Source organism: Triturus cristatus, chromosome 3_1 (genome assembly GCF_964204655.1).
Source record: "Triturus cristatus chromosome 3_1, aTriCri1.1, whole genome shotgun sequence".
Classification (NCBI taxonomy): Eukaryota; Metazoa; Chordata; class Amphibia; order Caudata; family Salamandridae; genus Triturus; species Triturus cristatus.
Genome location: NC_140583.1, coordinates 113,870,232 through 113,897,431, shown reverse-complemented (window position 1 = coordinate 113,897,431; position 27,200 = coordinate 113,870,232). Strand labels below are relative to the sequence as shown.

Here is a 27,200-nt window from a genome sequence, read left to right as displayed (position 1 = left end):
AGAAGTGTCCGGTGTGATCCAAACCTGGATCGAAGCTGTGAAGAACCTGAAAGCAGAAGGGACAGAGTCTGGGTCACTTGCCAGTGACCAGGGGGGGCACGACAGTCGAATACCCACCGATGTCGGGTGGTTCCGGTGCGAAGAGGTGAAGCTTGACTCCACAGTCACAGGGACCAGGAGGTGCCGACGACTACCACATTCCGAATGCGAGCTGTCCCACGAATGATGTTGGGGGGGGGGGGGGGGGGGGGGGGAGGAAGGGGGTGCTGAAGTTTACGGATTGGAGACCAACAAGCCTTAGCAACAGGAACCCACGCGATGAGAGAAAAATGGCGATGAAAGGTCAGGGCACGTCTGGAGCAACCAGGGAAGCCCGTTGAAAGTCAAAGTACCCTTCTCAGGGACCCAAAAGTCCACGGACAAGGGATCGCGAAGGGACCTCAAAAGGAATCACTAGATACCAGCCCACGGATCACTCGAGGATTGTAGGCCAGCAATCTTCGGTGGAATTACTGCTCGGGGTCTGGACTACAAGTAGCCCAAATCACAGCCTCAGGGATCGGCAAGAAGCATATGCTGCTGCAAATGGTCGCAGTGTCCAGGGGTTCGGGTTGCATCCCCAAGAGAGCTTTGGATCTCAAATTTGCCGAGAGCACGGATCTGCCTCAGGGAAGGTTGGAACCCCTACTCCTGTGTTGCAAAATCGTTGGTGACCTTCGGGAGCAGCGTCGATGCTAACCAGACAGATGTGTCTTTGTTGCCCTGCCTTGCAGAGGAGTAACTCCTTTACTCCAAGGGAGATTCTTCGGTCATCCAACGTCATGTAGATAGTAGAAGTTCTGGGATTCTGTAGCAGAGTTTCGTCCAGGTAAATCTAAAGTCTTGTAGTGAGGGGTTCCTACTTTATACCCAAGGAAGGGGTGGGCCAAACTCTGGGGACCCATCTATGGGAGGGTCATGACAGAGGGGTGGCTACACCCATGTCCTTTGTCCAGTTTCGCACCAGAGCAGGCGCGGAGTGCCCCTGCAACCGGTTTGAGCTGGACTATGTACAGGGACACCAAATGTGCCCCCAGTGCAGACATCAAAGCACTCTTGGAGTGCACCCTCCCAGCCCCAATACACTAAAGCCTGTCTGGGAGGTGGTTACACCTCCCTGTAACAGGAAACCTATTGATCAGGCAGCCCCTGCCAGAGTTTCGTCTAGCAGCAGGAGGTCAGTCTCGTGTCTGTAGCTGGCAGCATCCATTTTGTGATGCCAGGGTCTGTGAAGCTGGTACCGGGTGTAGCGGTGAAGTCATGGTTCTCCCTCTAGTAGGGTGGAATCATACCTCCCACACCAGTTACTGGTGTGGGGGTATGATTCCAAGGTGATTGACACCAAACACGACATGTTTCCATGCAGCCATTCCAAAGTTAGCATTTACTGCAAGGTTATAATGCACTTAAGAGTATATGGTTTGGCTGCATCACAAACAACCCCGGAATAAAGGTTTCGAAGGCTGCAAAGGGGCTCTGCTCATGCATGGGCACTCTCTCACATAAAACCCAGCACCCTGCTTTAAGGATTGATAAGGCCTGCCATAGGGGTGACTGATCGGTTTATATGTGCAGTAATAGGGAGAGATATAGGGAACCTATATCTCAGTAAGGGGTGCATACACCACCTTACACAGGCTACTGTAGCAGACCTGTTGTGTCATTTTAAATGGCTTCCCAGGGGTGGCACAATACATGCTGCAGCCCCTGGTAGGCCTCTGGGGTACCTATGCCCTGGGTACATAGTATACCATATACTAGGGACTTATAAGGGTACCTCAGAATCCAATCTGGAGTGTACCTAAAGTACATGCAATCAATTTAGAGAGGAAGCAGCGAGGCTGGGGCCCTGAATAGCAGGGTCCCAGCCAGACTAAAGTCGAAAAACAGAGAAACATCAGCAAAAAGTGGGGGTAACCACGAGAAGCAGATCCTACTCACCTACACAGACAATGAGTGAGGTTTATTGCCATTGCTGAAGAAAGTCAATAGTTAGCTACAACACCTGAAGTCTCCAGTCTCATGTCTTTACAATTTAAAATGCTGTTACACATCCAGCGAGTGAGGAAATCAGCAACTAATCTTGCAGAAATTACTGCTAAGAAGAGCAGGGTTCCATGACGTACTGAATGATTTGGGTATAGGTTCAAACATAAAGGCCCTTAGCAGTAGCATCAAGATCCTGATCAGCGTTCAACTCAAAGAAGGGAGGATAATTTGCTTTTCTGGGAAGGACAGGTACAGACATTTTATGAACTCATCTGCCAGGTGTCCCCAGGTATCTAGATGTCCTTAGGGGATGCCCAATGATTAAAGAATACTGAAAGCTTTACTGTGTTAGATGAGGCAAGTCAGGCAATGTGTTATGGGAAAACAGTTAGTTAGTAAAGCCTTTTCAATTTGTGCATTATGTTCTTTTTAAATAATTTGTCTTCCAGTGGGTTTAAAAATCCACAGTGGAAGTATACAGTAGAAAAGATTTTACATGAGTTAACTGATCATGTTGCATAATTTGGACATGTGAGCACACATTCAGGACAAACTGTATTGGGTTTCCATGACAATGTTTCAAAGTTCTATGTACTAATATTACCAAACCAATACAGAGGCTACCGGTATAACTTTGACAGTATTCCATAGTAATCTTGGATAGCACCTGGAGATCAAAGGAATAGACAAGAACATACTAATATGTATTGTGCCAAGATATAAGTAGTCACCTTTCCTAATGTACAAGGGCACATGGAACAAACTCCCATTCCTTTTTCCAAAATGTTGCCAACTAGTCTCCTATATTTATTTTCCATCAGGGGAAAATATAGCTGAGGTTCTCCCTCATACATCTGATTCATGGCAGCTTGTTTCCCCAGTATCCTTAGCGGGTCAACCCATTTTTTTCTGTGTTTTTTACATTTTAGTCCAGACATGTTTCACTGGTGAAATATTGATATTTGGCCGAGTGACACAGGGAACAGATTTGTTCAGATTCAAAGACAGGGTTCCTGTTGGCCTTTGCTGTTAGAACAGGGTGGTCCTGTCTGTTTAGATCATACCTAAGCATTTGACTCAAGGAAGAGGCACAACACCTGAAGATTGAATTTTTACGTGAAGAACTCTTACTTAGATGTATCAATAGAAATGTGTTTCCTGCAGATCTAGTGTCACCTGGTTCGGTTTCCGTTCTTTCCAGCAAGTTAGAGCATTTTCTGGGACTACTCTATAATTCAACACTGTCCTGAGACTGGTCTCCACAGAGCATCCAGTTCATCTTTAGAGATTATGAAACAATTTGAAATTGCGGACTTCACTTCTTGGTCCTTTAAGAATATTACAGAAGGAAAGACTTTCTCTGAACAATTTGGAATTATTGTAAATTCATAATAGAATTTGGTCCTCCGTAGTACCTTCACATTAGTATTTGCAGTAATAGTTTTCAGGGGCTTTTGGTAGCTTCACTCTTAATAGTAAACCAAGGGAATTATTGCTTATACAGATTTTGGAGCAGATTGGGACTATTAGTTCCTTCCATAGAAAAGTATTGCACTGTTAACCTCTTTGAAATGTTCTAGGCTCATATATTAACTCTGACATCAGGACGCTTTTTTTCTCCCTGACAAATACATAGTAATTTCAAGTTGTGCAGACAAAACAAATGACGGCAATATTGTAAATTGTACCTTGATCACCGGGAACAGTTTAATGCCTTCCCACTAAGAATTGTACAGGGGCAAGAGAAAGAGGACATGTACTGAACTTACATGTCCTCTTTGTAAATGAGAACTACATGATTTCAGCCAGGTTACATTTATCAGGTACTAAATTGTCAGTGAATACAGTTTTTATGTCCCCTTGTTACTAGGCATGGAATTTTTAAAGTAAATTAGGTGCAGTCTTTCATTTTGTCACCTCAGAACAAAGTTACAAGTCGTAACATTTTTTTTTTTTGTAGTTTCTTAAAATTATACTTTTAAAATTGAAAGATGTTTAATACCTCTGATCATCTTACTGTCCTATTTTCTCCTCTCATTCAAGGAGCTTTTGTTCTCTATTCTATGTTATGACAATTTTATTTCATTTTAATTTTGATTATGTTACAGGGATTTACGGTGTGCTTCTTCGGGACTTAGGGTCGTAGAGAGCTAAAGTCTAAAATACCACCATCACATACTTGTTACCTGCCCTGGGGCGGCTGGGTGCAGAGGTGCTGGTCGGGTTGGTAGCTGTGTGCGCTACATCGGTGGAAAGGAGGGGGTAACCTAAAAACAGAATGCAGAGGGGGACAAGGCTGGGGGCTCGTGTTAAAAGGTTACTGGGGACAAGGGGGCACAGCCAGTTGGTCGGTGCAAGGGTGCCGATTAGAAAGGTCATCTGGGCATTGTGAGTACTAGGGTTTTGCAGTTGTCAGTCTAGGCTGGATGAGGGTATAAAATCAGGACTGCTGGGTCACTCTGGAAGTGGGTCTGTGCGGTGCAGACGTCCCTCAACGTATGCGAAGTCTGAGTGTGTGTTAGACTCTTGGTATCTTTACTGCAAGGGGTCCACTATGCCGGGTATCAGTCCTGTATGGCTCTGGTAGGACCTGGTGTCCTCTAACTTGGCAGGGAGAGAGATCTGATTTGACCCGAGGTCGCCTTCCTGGGGGTCTGCTGTGTCATGCTGACCATGGAGTGGCAATTTGGTAGACCGGATGTTTCGGTGCCTGCGAACTACACGGGAGTAGCTCCTCTACTCCAAGGGAGATTGCTTGCCAATTTGTGAAGGGCTGGCAGTCTCCCGGGGTTCTTGGAAGCTTATAAGCTTCAGAACGAGTCACTGGCCACAATAGTCAAAACTGGGTGCAAGCGGGCAGGTTTTGGTGACAAAGTCCACATCAGTCTTCAATTCTCTTTTCTCGCGGCTCTTCTTTGTCATCGCTTCTTGATCCGCTGAATCCAACTTCCTGGTGTAAGGGGTGCCACCTAAATACGCAATTTAGGGGCATTACAGGGAGTGACAGGAAGTAGAAAATGAACTACTTAACTTAAGGGTGTTGGTAGGAAGATGGCTCTGTATATTACCAAAATGGGGTATTAGTGTGCACAGAGTCCAGTGGAACCCCAAAGGTAGGCAGAGGTAAAAGCAGATAGCACCTTACTCTCTATTTGAGGTAGTGTGGGCAAGCAGTAAGGCTTTATCAGAGGGTAGTTTTGAGCATTTGTTGTACCCACTCAGGTAAGAAATGATGTCACCCACTCAAAGACTGAACTCAGACCAATTTGTTTGCATTAAAAATACTATTTAGGTATTTTATTTCTAGAACCAAGCAAAGTGCAGGTAAGTTAAATAATACTTTGCTAAATCGTATACAGTGATTTACAGTTGAATGCAGGTTCAAATGCAGTTGGTTAAATTACAGGTAAGTCAACAGTTTTCAGTTACTTTACAGATTACTGTGCATGTTACTTTTAGATGACTTTTGATAATCAGTGGGATATGCCTAGATATCACACTAAGACATTTCCTAGACAAAAAAGTAATTCACTTTTAGTACATTTGCAGTTTTTCAAGTTTGCATAAAAACCAACTCCACACTTGGAAGAATTTTCAAAGAAGAGCAGTCAATGCAATCCTATGGGAGGAAATGAAGTTATCTGTTTACAGGTAAATACTTGTTTGTGGGAGTTGGTATTCTGAGGTTAAAACCAGGGTTCCCCCATGGTCGAGTATCCACTCTCAAAGCACACTCAGCAGCATTAGGGCCACCAGGTGCAGTGCTGAGGCCCAATGTAAGCCAATGGGGGATAGGGGGCTTCCGGTTGGTGGCTGCTCACGAGCAGGTTAGAAGGTTATGGGAGCAAAGCTCCGGGACTTAAGCTCTGGGCAAAGGGGGATCCAGTGTAGCCCACAAGGTGTACCCACAGCGGTACAGGGGCAGCCGGGTGCAGGGTGTTGTCAATTGGCGCCAAGCTAATAGTTGTCACTGGCTGGCACCCCTTCTGAGACACTCTCCTGCTCCTTGGGGCCATCAGCCACACCACAGGGAGTCAGGATGGAGGTCCGTCAAAAACAGGTCAGCACCACATGGGAGGCCACTATCAGTCAGTGGCAGCAAAAGCCTAAACATGAGAAGGCTCCACACAGAAGCTTGTGCAGATGCTGAAACTGGTACCTCACCATGTCCAACTTAAAATCAGACACAAACACTTTGAAACCGTACCGCTGACAACAAGACCTTGTTCTTGAAGGGCAAATGCGCTTGGGAAGTGAACAGCCCCAACTTCCCCAGGTGACTCTTGGAGGAGCTCTGCCTTCAAGATTTGCCTTTAAAAGTGAAGCCAGAGCAGGACCAGTCAAAGACCCAAAAATACCGTTGCAACTCCTGGATTTAGATATGTACATTTTACTTTCTTACTTGTAATCAAATGCAATTTGTGGAAATTTAAAAAAACTAAATTAAAACAGTTAGCTAGACATTTGCCCCGAGTGCTATCTAATGTGTTGTTCTGCGGCAGAATTTCTAACTCTTGATACATAGTAGGCTTATTCTTGACACTCAATATAAGGCCCGAAACCTTGGGTACAGTTTTCACGCAATAGATGAGAATTGTCCTTAAACACAAGATATACATTGTAATATGTACCTCAACTGTTTCTACCGTCCACTCATCCATCTGCTCCTTTTCACTACTGCTGCTGAACTGTGTTTCGGTCATGAATTGTCTATTTACAAACTGTAAAATAGGAATGAAAGATAAGTGAAAAGCAGCCACAATACAAACAATTAACATGTTCCAAGGATGACCCATACCTCTGTAGACTCTACTTCACTTTGTTCTGTGTATTCTTCCACTGCCTCAGGTTCTAAGTAAACAAAATAAAAATAAAAACACTGAATGTACTGCAATGTACTTAACTAGCCAAGACATCTCAAGTTGAACAACTGCGCTGGTGACTGTTTTGCTTGAATCCTGGGAGGCACCAATAAAAGTAAAATAGAACTTCATTGTGAGCACCTTTTATCAAAACACAAATCCTCAAGGCACCGACCAGCCTGAAATCTTATAGTGAGGCACTCTCCCACTGCAGAGACAACCTCTTCAGTGGTAACTGAGCCAACATAAAAAAGCAAAAATGGTTACTTACCCGTAGCAGTAGTGTTGTGCAAACTTGAAGAATTTCCTGGATTCATATGCTGTGCATTATTCCGCCATCTAGTGGTTGGGACAGAACTCTCCTTTTGTAGTCTTCTCATTTTGATGATGTTGGGCACCGGTTGCTGCCATCATTTGGTGCTTAATACATTCTTCTGATATCAGATGCCCGCCCTGGAAACCTCTGTATGTGGTCGCCAGCTTCAGATTCTTTTTCAAGCAATAGTTTATCTACTGTAGCTCACATAGGCTTCCCTTGGTCTTGTATGCTGTGCTGGTCCTGGTCTCCTCTTGTTTCCTGGGCAGAGAGATTGGTCGCATTTGAATCCAGAGAACTCAAGCTGCAAAACTACTCCTAGCGATAAGTAACTATTTCGTTTTGCAGGGTGAGTCTTTTCTGGATTGAAATGTGCATCTCAAGCGTGTTTTCGATTACTGCAGTAGGTGGGTTTGAAAAGTGATTGAGCTGACAAACCAGTGTTTTAGTACTCTATGTCCCACTAGTGATTCTCTGTTCAATTGGACGTCTATGCAGTACTACTTTGTGGATGTGAGGACTGATGACCATGAGGCTGCCATTCATATGCCATTTAACTGAACTTTTGCTAGGAAGGCCAAGGTTGCTCCCTTCTTTGTCGAATGTCCTTTTGCCTTTGTTTCCAGTTGCATTCCGGCCCTCGTGACATTTGGATAGTCTGGGCTATCCACCTTGGTATGGTGATCTTAGTGAATGGCACTCCTTTGTTTTTCCTCTGCAAAGGATACAATGAACTGTTTCCCCTTCCTGATTGGCTTGTTCACTCTAGGTAGTAGTACATTATTGTACTACGCACATCCAGTGTATACACGGCTCTTTCAGCTGGGGTTTTTTGGTTCCTGGAAGAAGCTAGGTATTTGGATTGCTTGCTTTATGTGAAAATGTGATATGACCTTCGGTCTGGGTTAGTTTTCATAACTACCCAATCCTTGTGTATTTGCATGTATGGTTACTGGGTAGTAAGCAATGCCATCCCAAATAGGAAGGCTGTTTTTGGTGTGAAATGTTAGTGCTGTCCAGTGGAGTGGCTCAAAGGAGTCCTTCATGGGTTGTATTAGCACAACCTTTAGGTTCCACATAGATGACGGTGCGCACCTTGGTGGGGCTATTCTCTTGGCCAACTGTAGGAACACTTTGACCCCTGGTGGAAACGTGTGCCTGTGTGGCCACTTGTGAAGCCCACTAGAGTTGCCAATTTTAGCACAGTGTAAGTCAGTTTAGTGTCTAGTATGTACAACACATGACTGTGCTGTCCTGTGCCCTGCTTTGGAAGAGGCTCGATTTCCGCCCCCACCTTATTCACTTCATCCACTTGGTTATGTTACGTTTCTTTGTAGAGGACCTTCTTGCCTTCCTTAGGATTTCCATGGCACTATCTTGGCAGCCCAAGTGTCTGAATTATAGGTCCTCAGGAGCTATGCTCCCAGACGCTGGTCCCGGTTGAGTGGAAAACACTTCAATCTTGCATGGATAGTAGGTTGTGCAACATTAATCTCTTCATGTTGTTCTGTGCCATTTCTATTAGCTCGTAAAACCATGTTCAGCTTGCCCCTTGGGGGGCACGGAGAATTAGGGACATCCGCAACTGTTTGCAGTTGTTTATCACTGGTGACAATAGGGTGATGGGGGTTGGAGGAGGGAAGCTTTTACAAATTTCCCTGACTGGTCTATAAACAGTGTATTCCTCATGAGTTGTGGTATTGGCGTCTGGAAGCGAAGAGTCAGCATTTTATGATGTTACAAACAGGTCTATCTCAGGTGGGCCCAACTCTGGAAAACCAGGTGTATTGCTGCTTTAGGGTCATCTGCCTTTGAATCACCCACTTCAACATTTCTTGCACTAGTTCTGATATACTGAAGGACTTCGTTCCCCCTTGCTTGCTGGTGTAGAACATCATTGTGTGGTCAGTCTGTAATTGTATCAATTTTCCTCATATTTACTTCTGAAATACTTTTAAGGCCAGGAACACTGCCTTTAGTTCCAGGACGTGTGTGCTGTATTGCTTCTTCTAGCTTACAGACTCCCTCTCTCCCCCCCCTCCCCAATGTTAAGCCTCCCTGTGTGTGCTCCCCATCCAGTGTGAGAGGAGTCCATCGTGGTTTTCATCGGAATTGGTGCTATCAAGGGTATTCCCACTGTTGTTATGTTCTCGGTTACACCATGCCATTTCTTCCTGTACTCTCTGCATGACAACCACTAGATCCTCCCAACTCCCCGTTGCCTGTGACCATTGGTTCTGGATCTATTCCTGGGTGGTCTCATGCGTAGCTTCCTATGAGATTAGAGGGATGCAGGAAGCTATCATGACCAGAATTTTCCCCCTGGCCTCACTGTCAGAGACTGACCCTTGCACTAGTAGTGAGCTTATTGCATGATCGCTATTACTCTTGTCACAGGGTAACGCTCTTGCTTATGTTGTATTGTTTCTTGCTCATAAGATGACAATTTCTCTTTCTAGTGTAGGTTATGATTTTTCTGTGTATATAGAGAAACACAGTATGTGGAGTGTTTCCAACACTGTTTCGATGCGGTCTGCGTACTTGGCCAAGGAGTTTGCCTTTACCAGCTTGTCGTATAGGTTGGGGTACATAATTAGTCCCTTTTTTTCATGTGTGCCGCTATGCATTTTGTGAACACTATAGGTTCTGATTTTGTTCCGAATGTAGTACTCTGAATTAGCAGAGTTTTGTTGATTATGAAGCATAGTAACTTAGTGTTTGCATTTAATTGGGATATGTAAGTAGGCTTCTCTCAGGTCTATAGTAGTCATGTAGTTTGCTTCTATGGAGATACGGAATAACTGCAACATTGTCATCTTGAATTCTTGCCTGTTTATGAACCTGTTTAAGAAGCAGAGGTCTAATATTGGTCTTGATGATTAGTTCAGTTTTGCAACCGAGGAAGTATGTTGAGTAGTTACCTTGGTTGACCGCCTTTGGGGGTACTCTTTCTCTTGCCCGTTTCTGCAACAGCTTTGATCTACAGTCGTAGATATGATGTTTCCACTTTGTGTCCTTTCTTTTGGTCCTCCACCTTAGGGGATGTTTTATTAGTTCAATGCAATATACATGCTGGATGATGTTGAATATCAATTTGCCCGATGTGATCTCCCTCTGGTCCTGCAGAAAGGCTCCTATTTCTCCCTCATAGGTGTGTGCGGTGGGGTGGGGGTGACTGGCTGTGAGTCCCTTGTTTGGGGGTTAGAGGGGGGGGGGGGCTGTTCCTCTGGAAGCATTTGCTGGATTTATTCTGGCCTCCTTCCACAAGAGAGATTGCCCTCTTCTGATACTGCTCTGGCAGGTGTTTCAGCAGTTCCCAATTCTGATGAGCATATCTATTGAGCAGGGCAGTGGAGTGCTGCATCATTGACTAATAGCTCCCCTTTCAAACTTGCCCCCTACCATTTCCATTCTCTTACTCCCCTAATCAGGGGGATGGCATTGGCATGTTATCTATTTTCCTTGAGTATCCACAATGATGAGTCTGCTGTTGCATTGTTAAATATATACATAAGCAGACACACATACAGGTCACTTGAGGAGTGCTTCCATTTCTTTTCTACTCTGGGTGTTACCGACTTGCCGGTCGCAGGTTCTTTAAAGGCATCTCTCTCCCCTAGCCAAAATGCTAGGGAGCATTGGTAGATCCTAGCAGTTGCTTTGTGAGGAGAGGAGTGTTCAAAGTAGGAAGCATGGCTTTTCTTCCTCTAGCTGGACCCCATATCGGTTGAATGCGGTCTTCACAGTCAATGTCATCCAACGACCAAGGCCTTGACGGATACTCCATCTTCTGGTGAGTCAGCATCAAGTTCTTGCCATTATTCTTCCATGTCTTCGGTTTTGTGAAACAGATCCTGGGAATCTGGGTTCTCTTTGTAGAATAGCTCCTGTTATTAGTCTTCTTGGGGTTCTGGGGTTAGTAGTCGTTCAAAGTCCACAGTGTCCCTCTCCCCCTGGGTCTTTGCCATCGAACATTTTGATGCAAAATGGAACTCCAAGGAAAGCATCAAAATCCTTTTCTTCTCTCAAGGATCACAACCATCTCTGCCTCGATCTGCCTCTTTTTTGCTTTACTGCAAGCACCCACTCATTGGCTTTGAATTCACACAGCGGCCTACTGTTCAGCATCATCGTATCGGCTGCTGGTGTTTCATTGGGCGTTTTCTTTGTCCTCTCGACCTTGGTCATCCTTCAACGCTGGTGCCTTTTCAAACAATCAACTTCCTCCGGGCGTCCTTGGTATGTGATCCAAGGGGTACTTTTGACTTCAACTTTTGTTTGGTCTGCAGACGTTTTGGTGTCTAGGCATCTTTTGTTGCTTTGGAATCAAATTTTCTCTGATTGCCTGTCCATAACTTTTTATTTTAGCATTACCTGTTTGAGCTTTCTTCTGTGCTTCTTGCGCTGTAACTCAACATCGATAGTTGCTATTTTTGAATCCATATCCTCTGTTTTGGCCCCTTCGGCAATGTTATCTTCTTCCTCGCTCAACCTGCCAAGGTCTTTTAATGAAAGACTTTTTTTCTATGCCTGCATGTGGTAATGTGACTGCCTCCGTTTCTCCCTGGTTCTTAGCATCTAAGGCTAGAAACCCCGCGCACACCTTGCATCCCTCAGTGTTGTAGTCTCTTGGTGGGCACAGGTAGCACCTGGTGACTTCCCCTCTGTGCAAACGTGATGGCACACTGGGCAGAACCTAAAGGGTGAGTTCTCCATCTACCCCCAGTGCAGGGTGCCCCTTTACTACGCATTCTCTGACCTTCCCCCTTCAGGTGCCCAAAGTGCCCTATCTACTTTGTTCATCGGTGGATCACTCAGTGAATCTTTTTCCTGTGGTGGTGTTTTAACTGAAACTTCACTTTTCCTACAACAACCCATCGCTTTCTTTCCTCTTTGCATTGAGAGAGCCTTTTGCAGTGCTTTTACACGCAATGATGGGAAAAAGAATCTGAAGACTGCGTCCACTTACAGGGGCTTCCGGGTGGGCATTGACGAAAGTAGAAGGATAGAGTAGGCACCAAATGGCGGCAACAGTTGCTGCCCATCAAAAAAATGTACAGCATGTGAATCCAGAAGAGATTAATGCTGCAAAACTACTATGTATACCGTGCCGTCTTCCTACATTACTTCCCACACCTAGGTTAAGGTCTTGCAATCTGCTACAATATAACTTATAATGTTTAAAAACTGCTAATATTCAAGTAGATGCAAAGGCAGGGCATGTGAATGGATGGTTCTACCTCAAACTACTTTGATTTTGCAACACTTTTCCTGTGTAGGAATTAGCAGCTGCTTCAAGGTACTCCTAAAAGAAGAGACTAAAATTAGCTGGAGTGTGCTGTAGGAAGCTGGCTCTGTATATACTACACCAAATTGAGGTATAGTGTGCACAGAGTCCAGTGGAACCCCAAAGGTAGGCAGAGGTAAAAGTAGATAGCACCTTACTCTTGATTTGTGGTAGTGTGGGGGTGTGCAGTAAGGCTTTATCAGAGGTTAGTGTTAAGCATTTGTTGTACACACTCAATCAGCACGTCACACACTCAAAGACTGAAATAAGACCAATTTGTTTGTATCAAAAATATTAAGTTTATTTATTTCTAGACCCACGCCAAGCCTGGTGCAGGTAAGTGAAATTATACTTTGCAAAATCGTAAGCAGTGATTTACAGTTAAACACAGGTTCAAATGTAGTTGGTTGAATTACAGGTAAGTCACCAGTCAAAATTACTTTTCAGTTACTTTACAAATTATTGTGCCTGTCACTTTTTACATTACTTTTGCTAATCAGTGTGATATGCCTAGAAATCACATTGAGGCAATTCCTAGACAAAAGCTAAGTAATTCAGTCTTTCAACATATCCAGTTTTTCAATGTTTCATACAAACCAACTCCACACTTAAAAGAATTTAAGGAGAAGGCGTCATTGCAATTCTATGGAAAAAAATGAAGTTAACGGTTTACAGGTAAGCACTTATTTGCGGGAGTTGTTATTCTGGGGTTACAAACAGGGCTCCTCCAGGGTCAAGGATGCACTCTCAAAGTACCCTTAGCGGCACTAGGGCGGCAGAGTGCTGAGGAACCAATGTTATCCAATGGGGGACAGGGTGCCTCAAGTTGGTAGCTTATCACGAACAGGCCACAAGGGTGTTAGGCTCAGGGCATAGGGGGATCAGAGTTGGCACACGAGGTGCACCTGCAGGGGCGCTGGGTGCAGGGTGCTGTTTTGGCATTGGGTGGCCTGTTTTCAACGGGAGTTGCAACATTTGGATTTTGGCTGAAGGCTCGGTCCCGGAAGGCTTCCGGGAGGAATCAACTGGGCAAGTAAGTTAGAGGGCTTGGGGACATAGATGCATTTCGTGTTCTCTTATCCAGGGCCCAGGACGGCTGAATGCATGGGTGTCTTTTGAGGTCGGATTTCACCTTACCAGGCCACTTATTGGTCGGGGGTGAGGGGGGTCTGTGCATAGGCTGCAGGCGACATCGGGGAGTCCTGGAGGGGTCCCTCTGCGATGGACTCAGGCTCTGGAGTAGTGGGAGATGTCGCTGGGACTGGTGGGCCACACGGATTCGGGCTGTAGGCATCGGGTGCAGTGGTGGTTCCAGGCGTCTGGTTTCTTTGTCCTCAGCAGACTCAGAGGCTGTCTTGGGATTCCTTTTGAACAGAGCTGCTGTTCACAGGAGATCCGGTCTTTGTTGAAAGCAGTCAGTCCTTCCAGGGGTTCTGGAGTTGCTGGCTGCAGGACAAGGCAACTTTTCACACATGATCTCTGGAAACTGCAGATGTCAATTCTCTGCAGTCTCCTCTGCTGGTCGTCATCTTTTGTCTTTTTTGTTCGTAAGTTGCGGGAACCTGTCTTGGTTCAGGCCTGCCCCCTAAATAGTGTATTCAGGGGATGTTTTAGGGGTCTCGAGGTCAGTAACCAATGAGCTACTGACCTTAGGGTGACTACACCCTTGATGTGCTTACCCAGCGTGGGGGTGTGAACACAATTCCTAATCCTAATTGGACAGTGCCTGCCATCTGATAGGGGGCACTGAAGAGTGGGCTTCACCTCGCCTCCCCCACCAGAGAGGTGTGGTTGGCAGAGGTGGGCACACCTTCAGGGCTGGCTAATTTTTCCCGCCTGTCTTCCCGCCGAAAAGGAGGGGAGACAGGAAGGGGGCCTGCTCCTGATAGCAGGAGAGGCTGTGGTCGTGTTACAAAGGCAGCAAGGCCTTTGAAGCTCCTCTGCCATAGATGGGTCTTCCTGGCCTAGGGGAGGTGCGACCACCTCAGTCCAGGAAAGGCTTTGTTTCTAGGCTCGGGAGCGAAGGCTCCCACCCCAGGAGTCCAGACACATGTCTTGTGGTGGCAGGCTGGTGTGTACCAGTCAGGGAACCCACCAGAGAGTGGTCGTTTTTCAGGGGGCATCTCCAAGATGTCTTCTAAGTGCATTTTTCATTAAATCCCACACTAGCATCAGTGTGGGTTTAATGTGCGGAGAAGTTTAATACCAAACTTCCCAGTTTTCAGCAAAGCCATTATGGTGATCTGGAGTTCGCATTGACAAACCTTCAGGATCATAAACTCTTAATGGCATTACTGCTCTTACAATGTCTAAGAATAGGTCTAGACACTGTAGGGTTAGAGGGCTCATGCACCTGTACCCTCACCACTGGTATAGTGCACTGTCACGGTGTGACCCCGGAACCAGGGACGACCGAGCTAACAGACTAGTGGTCTGTGCCCCGTTACCATTCCCCCTCTTCTTTCCCGACAGGATAAATGGGACCAGAGCCCAGAAACAAAACTAATCTTCCCCCTTAGACGCAATCCAACAGAGTCCAACATCCTCAGCTCCCAAGAAAAAGCGTCATGGAAAACAACAAGTTAAAAACGACCTCACAACGGAGCCTGGTTATGCAGGTCCTTCCCAAATAACATCTACATCGTATTTGGCAGGCAACACGAGTAAAATTAGCGTAATTGGCGAGAAGCCCCGGCAGGGAGAAGAAGCCAGTAATGCGCAGCTAGCGCCAAAACAATTGGAGAGCAGAACAACCGAAATACTTGAGGAGGATATAAACACAGGAAACAACATCGGGCCAAACCCCTTGAGTGTTACCATTATGGGAAACAAACGTAAATGTATGCTATCTCTTGGGGCCTTCCCCCTCGGTCCAAAAAGGTTATTAAAGACCGGATCGACGCAAACAACCAACGGTAAATCTGTGGAGAGGACGGACGGACAAGAGCAACAATCCGCTCTTAGGAGTGGTAATAAACTGGCAACTTCTGACGCTCTCCCCCAAAGACCAGCTTCTTTAAAACATCTTAACGTCTCTCAAGACTACTGAGAGGCGTTTGAATCCAAGCTGTCATTTGTGCCTGATTATCCAACAAAGGGGCACCAAGATATTCTAAATCGAGGCAATCTGCTAAAACTGTTTAAGGAAATAGCAGAGCTCAAAGAGATTACTACCCAAGATCTAGTATCCGTGGAATTCCAAACTGAGTGCCCACAATATGGACATTGAAGAATCTGCAACAATATGGGCTTCAAAGGACCTGGCTTACAAGATTTATTCCGCAAGAACTCAGTTTGGTGTATGGGGTATTATCTTGTTGCAGCACAAGCGTCCAAGATATCCCTACCCCCTACTAGAAAAATCTCACAACTCAAAAAAAGGTACAGGTGAGAAGGAAAGACAAATTACTTGCTTACGTGGAGCAAGAGGTCAAACGCCGACAATTACAACAACAGGACATAGCGTCACATCCCCAGAAGGCAAACAATGTATCAGTCAGCAATCAGCAGCTCAGTCGGACTGGTCATGGTTGCCTAGGATCCTGAATAATCAAAATTCCTAACATTGAGTATAACAACTCTAACCGTGTGCAAAGGCAGAAACAAAACCCTAAGAAAACAATGCCACAAAGTATTTCATTCTGTTCCTGGAATGTTCATGGTTTTCATGACATGGCTCTTGAGAATGACACACTCACCTTTTTTCAGCAACAAGATGTAATCCTGATCCAGGAATCATGGAAACTCTCTCCCTCGCCAATCGCAGGGTTCCAAGAACACCATATTTTGGCAGAAAGATTATCACCCTTCGGGCATCCACGAGGAGGACTGTCAACTTACGTAACCCAAAAATACAACTGGGTAACAGAAGAGCTGGACGTGGGTCTTTCATGGGCACAAGTGACTAAAATTACCAATCACTCATCAACAGGAAACAAGAATTGGCAACTATTGGTGTTTAACATCTATATCAACCCGGAGAGGAAAACCCAGAAGGAGAAACTTGTAAATGTATTATCTTTGATAAAAGTATTAGAGATCTTATGCACAATGCCCGATGTTTATTTCAGGAGATTTTAACAGCAATCTCCTAGGAGAAAAACAGGTAGTAAAAATCAATAAAGTAGTATGCGACCTGGGAGACTTAGGTTTACTAATACTGAATGGAAAAAGAAGGGGCGACATTCCGGCAGGCATCACTTACTTGAGCGGTAAAGTCCACTCAATAATTGATTTCACAATAATAAGCAGGGTCCTATCTTCAAGCATAGAATCATTCCAAATAGTCAAGCGTTTGGAAAGTGACCATTTCCCTCAAATAACTAAAATTAATATCTCTCTCACTGCACTGCAAACTCTGCCGTCCTTACTACAACATGCCGAGAAGTTCAATCTAAAGAAATTAAAATGGCGTGGGGGAGGCCTGGAAAGTATATTGGTCACTGTAAAACAACACATGTCCAATTCAAGCACCCAGTTCGACGAAGTATGTATAAAGAACTGGGAACATCTGATTCAGGTCCTCTTGCACAAATTCCCAGCAGCATCAGGGAATTCGGGATGGTTTAAGGCAAGGAAGGAGCCATGGTTCAATCTGGACCTAAGAGAAAAAAAGAGAAGTGTTGCACGGGAGGTCCGAGCAGCTGCTCATAGAAAAAAAATGGGAACCGGCATAAACAACTGCAAACTAAAAGAAGCAAGGAGTATGTACAGGAAGTCACTAAGGGTTGCAAAGAGAACGTACAAGGAAACCATTTGGATTAAGCTAGTGAGCGCAGGAAAACGGCCGAATAGCAGGGATTTTTGGGGAATCATTAATGACCTAAACAAAGGAGTAAGCCTTCAGCAAGAAGCAAGGGTAGGAGAGGATTCCTGGTCCCACCATGTGCAATCTCTGTATGGAAACACAGTTTCAAACAATACCAATAGGCAGCGGGGGAGAGAGTTGGAAAACGGGAAAAACACAAAAAACGAAATTCCGGCGTTTAAAGACAAAGAGTACCAGGAAGAAGTAAATGTGATCACGGAAACTCCTCTAACCTCTAAAAAACAACTGAGGGGTATAATAACAAGACCGAAGACAGAAGGAGCCGCAGGTCCAAACGGGCTGCCAAATATGCTCTTTAAAACCGATCCGGATTTCTGGGCAGAGTTCTTAACTCCCCTCTTCAACTATATATATTCTCAAAACAAAGTCCCCGCATCTTGGCTAGGGAATATCATCCACCCCATTTTCAAACAGGGAGACCGTCGCAACCCCGCTAATTACAGGCTGATATCCCTAATAGACGTTGAAGCCAAGCTCTATGCCTCCTGCATCCTAACTAAGCTACAAGATTGGATAGAAGAGACTAATATTATCCCTAAGTTTAAAACAGGGTTCAGGAAAGGAATGGGCACCATCACAAACCTGGCCTGTCTGTCACTTTTAATGGAAAAAGCACTAACTGAGGGTTCGAGACTATACGCTTGCTTTATTGATACAAGGTCAGCATTCGACCGGGTATGCAGAGAGCGCCTATGGGCAAAGTTGATAACCTGGGGATTCCCGAAACCCATGTTAAACGCCATAGCCACCCTGTATAACAACACATAGGTAAGAGTCAAGTTAGGCAACGGTGGCAGTATCACCTCAAGGATTCTGACGTATAAAGGTTTAAAGCAAGGCTGTGTGCTGGCCCCAAGCCTCTTTAACCTTTTTCTCTCGGACGTCAGTAAAGTTTTGGTTGCAGCAGAATGTCATCTGCCGAGATTGGCCAACGATCCAATCAATTTTTTACAATAAGCTGATGACATAGTAGTATGGAGCAAAACACCAATCGGTCTACAAAGAGCAATCAAACTAGCGGAATATTTAAAACAGGAAAAGCTGAAACTAAACAAAGGTAAAACAAAGGTTGTCCGACTCGTGGAATCAAGTAAACTCAACTTTAAATGGATGGCAAACGGAGAAACGGTAGAAGAACAACCATCATATAAATATCTGGGTATTTTAATAGAGCAAGGACTGAAACATAAGGAGCAAAAAGCAGTAATAAAAGCAAAAGCCCAGTCATTAATCTTTGCCTAACGGTTACTGAAATCCAAATTGGACTGTCGCAATTACATCCATCTATTGAAGGTCATGGCCACGCAAATATTGCCCACCTTGTCCTATGGGCTGGTTACCTGGCAAGGCAAGGAGGCTGATTTATTAGACACAAAACGTAAATATAAACTGGCCCTCAAAGAATACCGTAGGAAAATAATTGAGCATAAAAACGTTACCTGGAGGAGAAAATTAATAGAGCGCATGGCTCGGCCAGGGAAATTTTTAACACAGTGAAGACTTTCACAGATCCCTTGGCTCTTAAACAGTGTCTTCCAGTCTCTCAGGCCCTTTGCTCCCGCCTCTCTGACTTCTTTGAAGACAAGATCGCGAAGATCTATGACACCTTCCCCAAGAATAATGATCTAGGGAGTGATACGCCTTTACCTTACCGCATCGAGTCTTCTTCCACCTTTTCAGACTTTGAGGCAATCTCACTGGAACACTCACTGATGGAACTGTCTAGATGCCGCTCCGGCTCACCACTTGACCCTTGGCCAGCCAAGCAATATAAATTATTGGCCTCTTTTCTTAATCCCTTCCTCAACTACATCTGGAATGACTCGCTCAAAACCGGAATTTTCCTGGAGTCTTGGAAACATGCCCAACTGGTCCCGATTTTAAAGAAAGCTAATACAGATCCTAATGAGCCGGTGAACTATCGACCCATTTCTCTGCTCCCAGCCCCTGCCAAGGTCCTTGAAAAGCTAGCGCAGCAACAACTGGCAGGTTTTCTTGAATCCCACGGCCTACTTCATGAATCCCAACATGGTTTTAGAAAGTGCCATAGCACTGAGTCTGCCCTTATAGAAATGGCCGACTCTGTGCGGTGGAAACTGGATGGGGGTTCCAGAGCGGTGCTGGTGCTGGTGCAGCATTCGACACTGTCTCTCACCCCATCCTGATTGACCGTCTTCGGTCGAAGGGCATTCAGGGGAAGGCCCTGGAGTGGCTGACCTCTTTTTGTCTAATCGCACCCAAGCAGTCTATACTCACCCTTTTACCTCTGTTAGCCGTACCCTGAAATGGGGTGTCCCTCAAGGCTCGGCTTTGAGCCCACTATTGTTCAATGTCTATTTTTCTCCTCTGGCTGAACTCATTGTTAGGTCGGGCATCATAGCTACTTCCTATGCAGATGATATTCAGCTGCTTTTCTCCTATGAGAGTGCCACGCAGACTACTTTTGATCCTCTGAAGGATTGTCTGCGGGACATTTCAAAATGGATGGACCATAACTGCCTCCGCATGAATGCGGCGAAAACGGAGGTTCTCTTTTTCCATCAACCCTCCCCTCTTGATGCAACTCTCTAGTGGCCACAGGAACTTAGCCTTCCCCCTGTCCCTAAGGACTCTGTAAAAAATCTAGGGGTCAAGTGGGACTCAAATCTTTCTTTTAGCAACCAAATACAGACCGTTTCAGCCGCTTGTTTTTCCAAGATCAGGATGATTAGGAAATTCATCACCCATCTCCCTAGTGACACCAGGAAAACCATAGTCCAGGCATTGATTACATTTCACCTGGACTATGCGAACGGCCTGTATTTAGGGTTGCCCGCGGGCCTCCTACATCGCCTCCAGACAGTCCAGAATGCGGCTGTTCGTCTGGTCTGCGGGGTTTCCCTACGCACCCATATTTCGCCAAATCGCAGAGCATTACATTGGCTACCAATGCATCAAAGAGCTGCATTCAAAGCCATGACCTTAGCCCATCGAGCAACTGAGGGTAGGGGATCGGCCTACCTCTCTGTTAGTATCCGTCCTTACTGTAACTCTCGGAACCTCCGTTCCAACTCCCAACATCTGCTTTCCATACCAAGATTCAGGAAAGCACGTTCTGGAGGTAAAACCTTCCAGGTCTGTGCCACAACTCTCTGGAACGAACTCCCGATCGCAATTAGGATGATCCAGGAAGAATTACCCTACCGTAAGGCACTAAAAACTTTTCTCTGTTGTTAACCCCCCCAGGACTATCACTCTGCTTTCACTCAGAAGCGCCGGGACACCCCGTTGGGGTAGCTGCGCGCTATATAAAATACACAAAATAAAATAAATGCAGACTAAAATCTATAAAACAGTTTTTAATCTGCCAAAATCTGCCTACCCATCGCAGATACGGCTAGAATTTGGCCTGCAAAATCAAAACTTCCGGAGCATGAGCGGCTTTGTGAAGCTTTGTAATAAATTTCGTTCTGCAAATCAGGAGTCCTTGGACCATCTATGCTGGGAAGAAATTATGCACTAGATGGACAATAAAAGCTTGAGTGCCTGGGGAAAGCACCTGCAAAATTGCTTGATTGAACTCGATCTAGAATCATCTTGGGAAACAAGGATGGATAAAGCCGGTTTAAGTAGCTTAATTAACAAGGCAGCCAAATTCTTCATGGAAGATAAAAATTCATTGGCCAAACGTAGGCATGTGTGGACAGTTATAGCATCTTATAAATCACTAAAACCTCAAGCTTACCTATCCTCTCATTTCAGCGGGTTCCTAAAGAAATGCTATACGGACTATCGGATGGGCCATCACATGTCAAAAGACCTACTCCCCTCCTGGAAACAGAGCTACCAAACAGAAAATTGCCGTTTATGCGGTTACAAAACTGAATCTCTACCTCACATTTTTTGTGTATGCCCAGCAGTATTGGATTTGAGACGACGGTATTTAAAGCAAATTTTTAATGTCCTAAAAATTTGTACTTGTAGACAAGCAGTAACAAGTTGGCTGGGAGGATCCTCCATTATCCTGGCATGCAGGGGAATCAAATGTTTGGGGGCAGTAAGGATTCGCCTGAAGCAGCTTGAGCAGGAAGACCGTAACATCGGAACCCTTAGGAAAAAGTAACAAAGAAAACAAAACGTGTAAATAGATAACTCAGATTTTACAGAGAAATAATGCCCCATGCTTGAATCAAATTTTTACAATTTTATCAATCAAGTTTTATGGGTCTTTGGTGACAATGATTAGATGTTTCATGGTTGTTAACTTTTATATACTTTTATCTATACATGTGGTATTGTGATAATTTTAACAAATTATACAATAAAACTTTGATTATGATTATGAAACAAAACCCTGAATGTCAGGGTGCTGAGATGGTTCCTCTCCCCGCAGCCCTTTTCCTTCACTGTGAAACATAAAAAAGGGACCAGTAATGGGAGTGCGGACTTTCTCTCACGAGTATTTCCTCTCCCCCGACTGGGAGAATCCTAGGGGGGAGGAGTGTCACGATGTGACCCCGGAAGCTGGGACGACCGAGCTAACAACCGACTGGTGGTCTGCGCCCCCTGTTACCACTCCCCCTCTTCTTTCCCGACAGGATAAATGGGAGCAGAGCTCCTTTAAGAAAACCGAAGTGGATGAACCCGAAATAGAGACCTGCCCCTTTAACTGCGACGAGATCCACGCAAGGACCGCCTCCGTTCTACACATCAGCTCCCAAGCTCCAATAAGTAGTTGGAAGATCCAGGAAGAGAGGAAGGAGACTTCCAGACTCAAGGAGAAAGACGCAAGAGAGACCGACACGGAGACCAGAAACCCGAGGATCACAACAGCAGGATGAGCATCGCTGCGACGAAGAGGGGGTGGACGACCCGAACCTGCCAGGAGACCAACGTTTCCATGCTGCGCCCAGCCATGCTTCAGGAGAAGCGTAGCTCTCAAAGGTACAGAAAAGGATTGCGGGGCGGGTCGGACACGGGGAAAGACCGGCGAGTAGAGGAGTTTCTTATCTCACCCTCTATCCTCCCGCTCCTTGTTTCCCCTACTCCTTGAGCACCCTCACCTTGTATATAGCACCGAGAACCAAAACGGGTGGTCCCTCACTCATTTCCCCCTCATACAGCGTTACGCGATACTGATCCCTGTTCCTTTCTTCAAGAGACATTATTTTGCGACATAACTCTGGCTTCTCTTAGAAGGAGACGAACCCGGTCAATAAAACCTTCTTTATCCCATCATAGTCTCCACCTCAAACCTTCCCCACGCCCACATGCACCCAGCTAGAGGGGTGGCTGACCTATACCAGGGCAGTGGGTTGTAGGCATGGCACACACGGATGTGTGCCATGTCGACTATTCACTTTGTTCTGCACCAAAATAGGCAGCGTGAAATGGCAGTGAGTGTGTGTAAAGGTACTGGGCCTCAAAGGATGGCACAATAAGTGCTGCAGCCCTTAGAGGCCTTCCCTGGCCAAAGTGCCCTTGGTACCCATGGTACCTTTTACAAGGGGCTGACATGTGACCAGTGAGGTGCTAACTAGGGGTACACGGTCCAGTTTTGGGAAAGAACACAGGCCCTGGGAACCTGACTGGCAGGGACCTAGGGCACAGCACGTCAAGTCAAAGTGCATCAGTAGTCTGGCAAAAACAGAAACCCAGCTTCTTACAATTGCCCATAGACTGATGAAGGAAAGTTACAAAGAGGGCACCCAAGGAGTGTTTTCACTGTGGAACCTTCTACAGGATAGGCAAGTCCACTGATGAGCAAACACCCAAGAGAGATGAAAAACCTGTGACACTTTGGAAAAATAAAGCCTATTAGTAACTTATGTAAATAAAAAAAAAGAAAGAAAAAAAAAAATGATATGAGCTTGAAGTCTTGCATTTAGAACTGAAAGCAAAAAGGATGAGGGGTGGTCTTAAAGGTTACCCAAAAGCAGCTCATGTGAATTTGCACATTTACTCGAAATTGGTCAAGAACTGAGATAAACCCTCGGCAGACGGAATGCATAGAAGGAACGAGTTCAATAGAATTCCTAAGAAACAAGTCTTCTTATACCAGACTATTGATCTATTGGAACACTTTTTTTTAACTAATGCAAATGCAGCAGTGATATTTTAACATTGATCAAGATACATTTTTGTACATCCATAAATAAAGAATCAAAGTACACATTTTATAAACACAAGGGTCTATAATCATTGAAATATTCAATAGCAAACAGTCAATCTGCATTCTGACGAATATCGAAAATAGCATTACCACAATATGAAAACTGCCACATATAACCAGCAACCATCTGATGGAACCTGCTATTCGCAACCTGCTACCCTTCTTCCCAATTCTGCCAAATTTTCCTAAACCTCTGTTCAGATCCCACTCTTTGTGCATACAAATCCTTGTGATATTTGACCTTAAACATTTAGGTACACCACTGGGCAATAGTTGAAATTACTGCCAATTTTCAGTCTGTGAGCAACAGTAACCTAGCCACTAAAGTAGCTGTAAAGAAGAACTAGGTCAGGCCAGTGGAAACATTAGAGCACTTTAGAATGCCAAATAGGGCTCTAACCAGCTAGAGGGTGATTTGTTTGCCCCATCAAAGTTCCGATTACAGCAAACATTTTGGTCCAATAAGAAAACAACCTGGAACAGATAATCATATGTTGCCAGTCACCAACCTCAGACCCACATCTGAAACATGCCAAAGAAACCCTGCCGTACATCTTTTAAATCTTATCTGGCATATAGTAAATCATTCATTTACAGTAAAAAGCCATTCTTTTCAAACAGCTTTAATATTTCAGATTGTAGAAATGCCATTGAGCAAAAATATTTTACAACCTGTCGTGGAGGTGACCTTGCTCATTTGGTCAGAAAATACTGTCAGACCGAGGTTCGAGTGAAATTTTATACTAGTTTCCAACTTCTGCTAAGCTGGGGAATAAAAAACAGGCCAGACAAACTTTTACAGATGATGCATTTGTGTCAAACGAATAGCCAGAAAAAAATGTTTTATTTGGGTATAGCTAAAGAAAAGCGTACGGCTGAGAAAGGAGTTATTTCTAATTAATGTCGGCCTTGAAATGATTTATTTTTTTTAATAGCCAGTCATTAATCCGCCGGCAATCCAGGATAGGCCAGCGACGAAGTATAGACCGATCAAGTCATAAACCCAACCCAGGAAAATAAACAAGTTTTCTTTGAGGGTGCAGTGGAGGAAGTTTATAGTTTCTCAGATTAAATTAAAACGATTAACGAAAATTCAAGAGGTTTTATACCTCATTCTCTTTGGTAATCTGGGAATCTATAAGAAGGAAAATATCAATGCATTGAACAGGTTGTTCAAATAGTAATTATCGTCGCTAGTCAACCTTTTGAATGCACACGTCAGCCAATTTAAAAGAGCCACTTGATATAAGTTTTTAGACACGGGAGTGCCAAGCCACCCTTCATATGTTAATTGAACAGTCGGTAATTTTGTCAATGGTTTCTTTCTTGGTCAAACGAAGGCGCAAATTTCTATTTCAACACCTTCTAAAAGGATTGTTGAATTTTGATTAGTACATTAGTAAAAACAAACAGCAATAACATTCATATTTATGAACGAGACCTGCCCTATGATCATCAAGAGAATCTTCTGCCATTAAGAAACCATGTACTTTGTCGAGTGTGGAAGCATAATTAAGAGTGAATAAATCAAATTTTGGTATAACCTAATGCCTAAATATCGTATGGGGCATTCTGATTGATACGCTGCATGCATAGTAGCAGGAAGAATATTGGAAGTAAAATTGAATAATAGAGCTTCAGATTTTGACTGATTAATCTATCCGCCGATCGCAATGAATTCTGAAATGTTACCATCAGCACACAGAATATTCATTTTATCTGCAGCTGGATACAAGACCATTATCAGCAGCATATAATCTGTGCTTTGGTGTTCCAATAACGGGAGGGCCAATGCTTTGGTCTTGGTGAATGACGCAGGATAATGTTTCGATGAAAATAGCAAAGGGAAGACCTAAGGCACACTTGACAGGGGCCTCGTCTCAATCTCCCCAGCTGAAATATTATTGACAATTATCTTGGCCTTAGAGTCAGAATACAATGTTTTAAAAAACTGAGTAAAGCGAGGTGGAATACCGAACTTCTAAAGGATTGCAAATAAAACTTCCCATTCCACTACATCAAAAGCTTTTTTCCGAATCTAGCATTATCGCTGCAGCCTTGATATTCTGATTTGAACAAAAATCTATTGCTTGAGTCAAAAGGTTTGTGTTGGAGGACATATTGCCTCAGGGAGAAACATATATATATATATATATATATATATATATATAACACCGACTGGGCTGCTGAAGACAGCCTGTTAGCAATGATACTAGTGAACAGCTGCTAATCATCATTATGGAGCCTTGTGGTGGTATGAGTTGCCGTCAATTTTATTTTTTTAAGAAACTGACCACAACAGACTCAGTAAAAGTGCTGGATATAGGGCACCCAAATAGAATCAGATTTAAAAGGCGAACCAAAAAGCGAGCCCATTGCGTAGGAAGATTATACTAACCTGGTTTAGACCCCTTTGTGCCTCAGCTCTTTTCTGCATAACATCGGTCAACGAACCCCTGTGAGCCGTGAAGAAGCAGTTTGGTAGTCACTCTATTATCCCTGCATCGGCAAGTTAATAGGAGTGGTGGGCCTTAGAATGGATTCACTGCAACTGAAGGAGCTGGTTGCCAGATGCCGTACACTAGATACACCTGACTAGAGTAAGACCCTTCTGCCTAAAACATTACAGGAAACACCCTTTTGGGCTCTTTGGGTCCCCTACAGGTAGTACGTCTCTAGATACATTGAGACTAGTAGCTGTTGAAATCTACAAGGGGAGCGCGAAGGGGGTCATTCGATTTGTTTGTTGGGAATTGGACAGCGAGACAGCAAAGCACGAGGCCGGAAAGAGATATCAGCCCGAGGGTGTTCATTAGGTTCCCTTACGAGAGGATAGGGGGGGGGGGGGGGGGGGGGGGAGGGTGTTTTAGAAGCGGTGTGTGTAGCACAGAAGCGGCTTTCGGCCCTCTTGTGAAGCTTCAGCGTCCTCCCCCTTTCAGCCCCAATCTTGAAGAAGGTATCATAGTCGCTGCTTTCGGCACTCAATGAAATGACTGAAGCGAGTCTTCCAAGACTTTTCAACGAGAACGCGCATGTCCGGCAAAATTGTAAAGGGAAGCAAGAGTCTGACTCAGCCTGCATCCTTCCAAATGCACGGGGCACGGACCATTGGAGAAGAACAATTGTTACTTACCTGTAAACAGGTGGTTCTCCAGTATTGGTGTCTTTCATAGATTCACATGCTTGAATATTCCCCGTCGTCGGAGTGGGAGTCCCACGGTAAATAAAATAGCAATATATATATATATATAGAAAAATATATACATAAGTAATCATATAATTAGTGCATATAGGTGTAAAACACACAGTGTACCCATAAGAGAAAACTCCATAGGAATACAATGGAGAGAGACAAAAGACCTTTGTAGTCTATCTCTGTCATTATGTAAGTCCGAACTCCAGCCAATCAGGCGTCAGCCCCTCTCTAGAACCTTCTCCTCAGAGCTTCTCACCTCAGATTTTCGTAGCACAAGAGTGACTGTAAAGTGCATGAGGAGAAGAGAGCCTCTGAAGGGAGGAGGGAGGGTCGCATGTGAATCTATGAAAGACACCAATACTGGAGAACCACCTGTTTACAGGTAAGTAACAATTGTTCTTCTCCAGTATTAGGGTGTCTTTCATAGATTCACATGCTTGAATATAGAATAGCTAGCAGTAACAATCACCATTGTTTCCATGCCAAAATAGATTCAACATATATAGATAATCAATCTTCTTATGCATAAAAA

At 44.6% G+C, this 27,200-nt stretch overlaps 1 protein-coding gene across 9 annotated transcripts in view; it reads right to left on the bottom strand.

Annotated features, from left to right (window-relative positions):
- The window catches only part of CAPRIN1 (cell cycle associated protein 1), a 545,714-nt gene that overhangs the window by 248,523 nt on the left and 269,991 nt on the right, over window positions 1–27,200 (bottom strand). For all 9 annotated transcript variants that reach the window (XM_085643526.1, XM_085643522.1, XM_085643525.1 and 6 more), the window contains exons 8-9: window positions 6,827–6,879; window positions 6,660–6,749 (exon numbers count right to left, since the gene is read on the bottom strand). In XM_085643526.1, coding sequence (XP_085499652.1) covers window positions 6,660–6,749; window positions 6,827–6,879 — 143 coding nt within the window. The remainder of the gene's footprint in view (window positions 1–6,659; window positions 6,750–6,826; window positions 6,880–27,200) is intronic.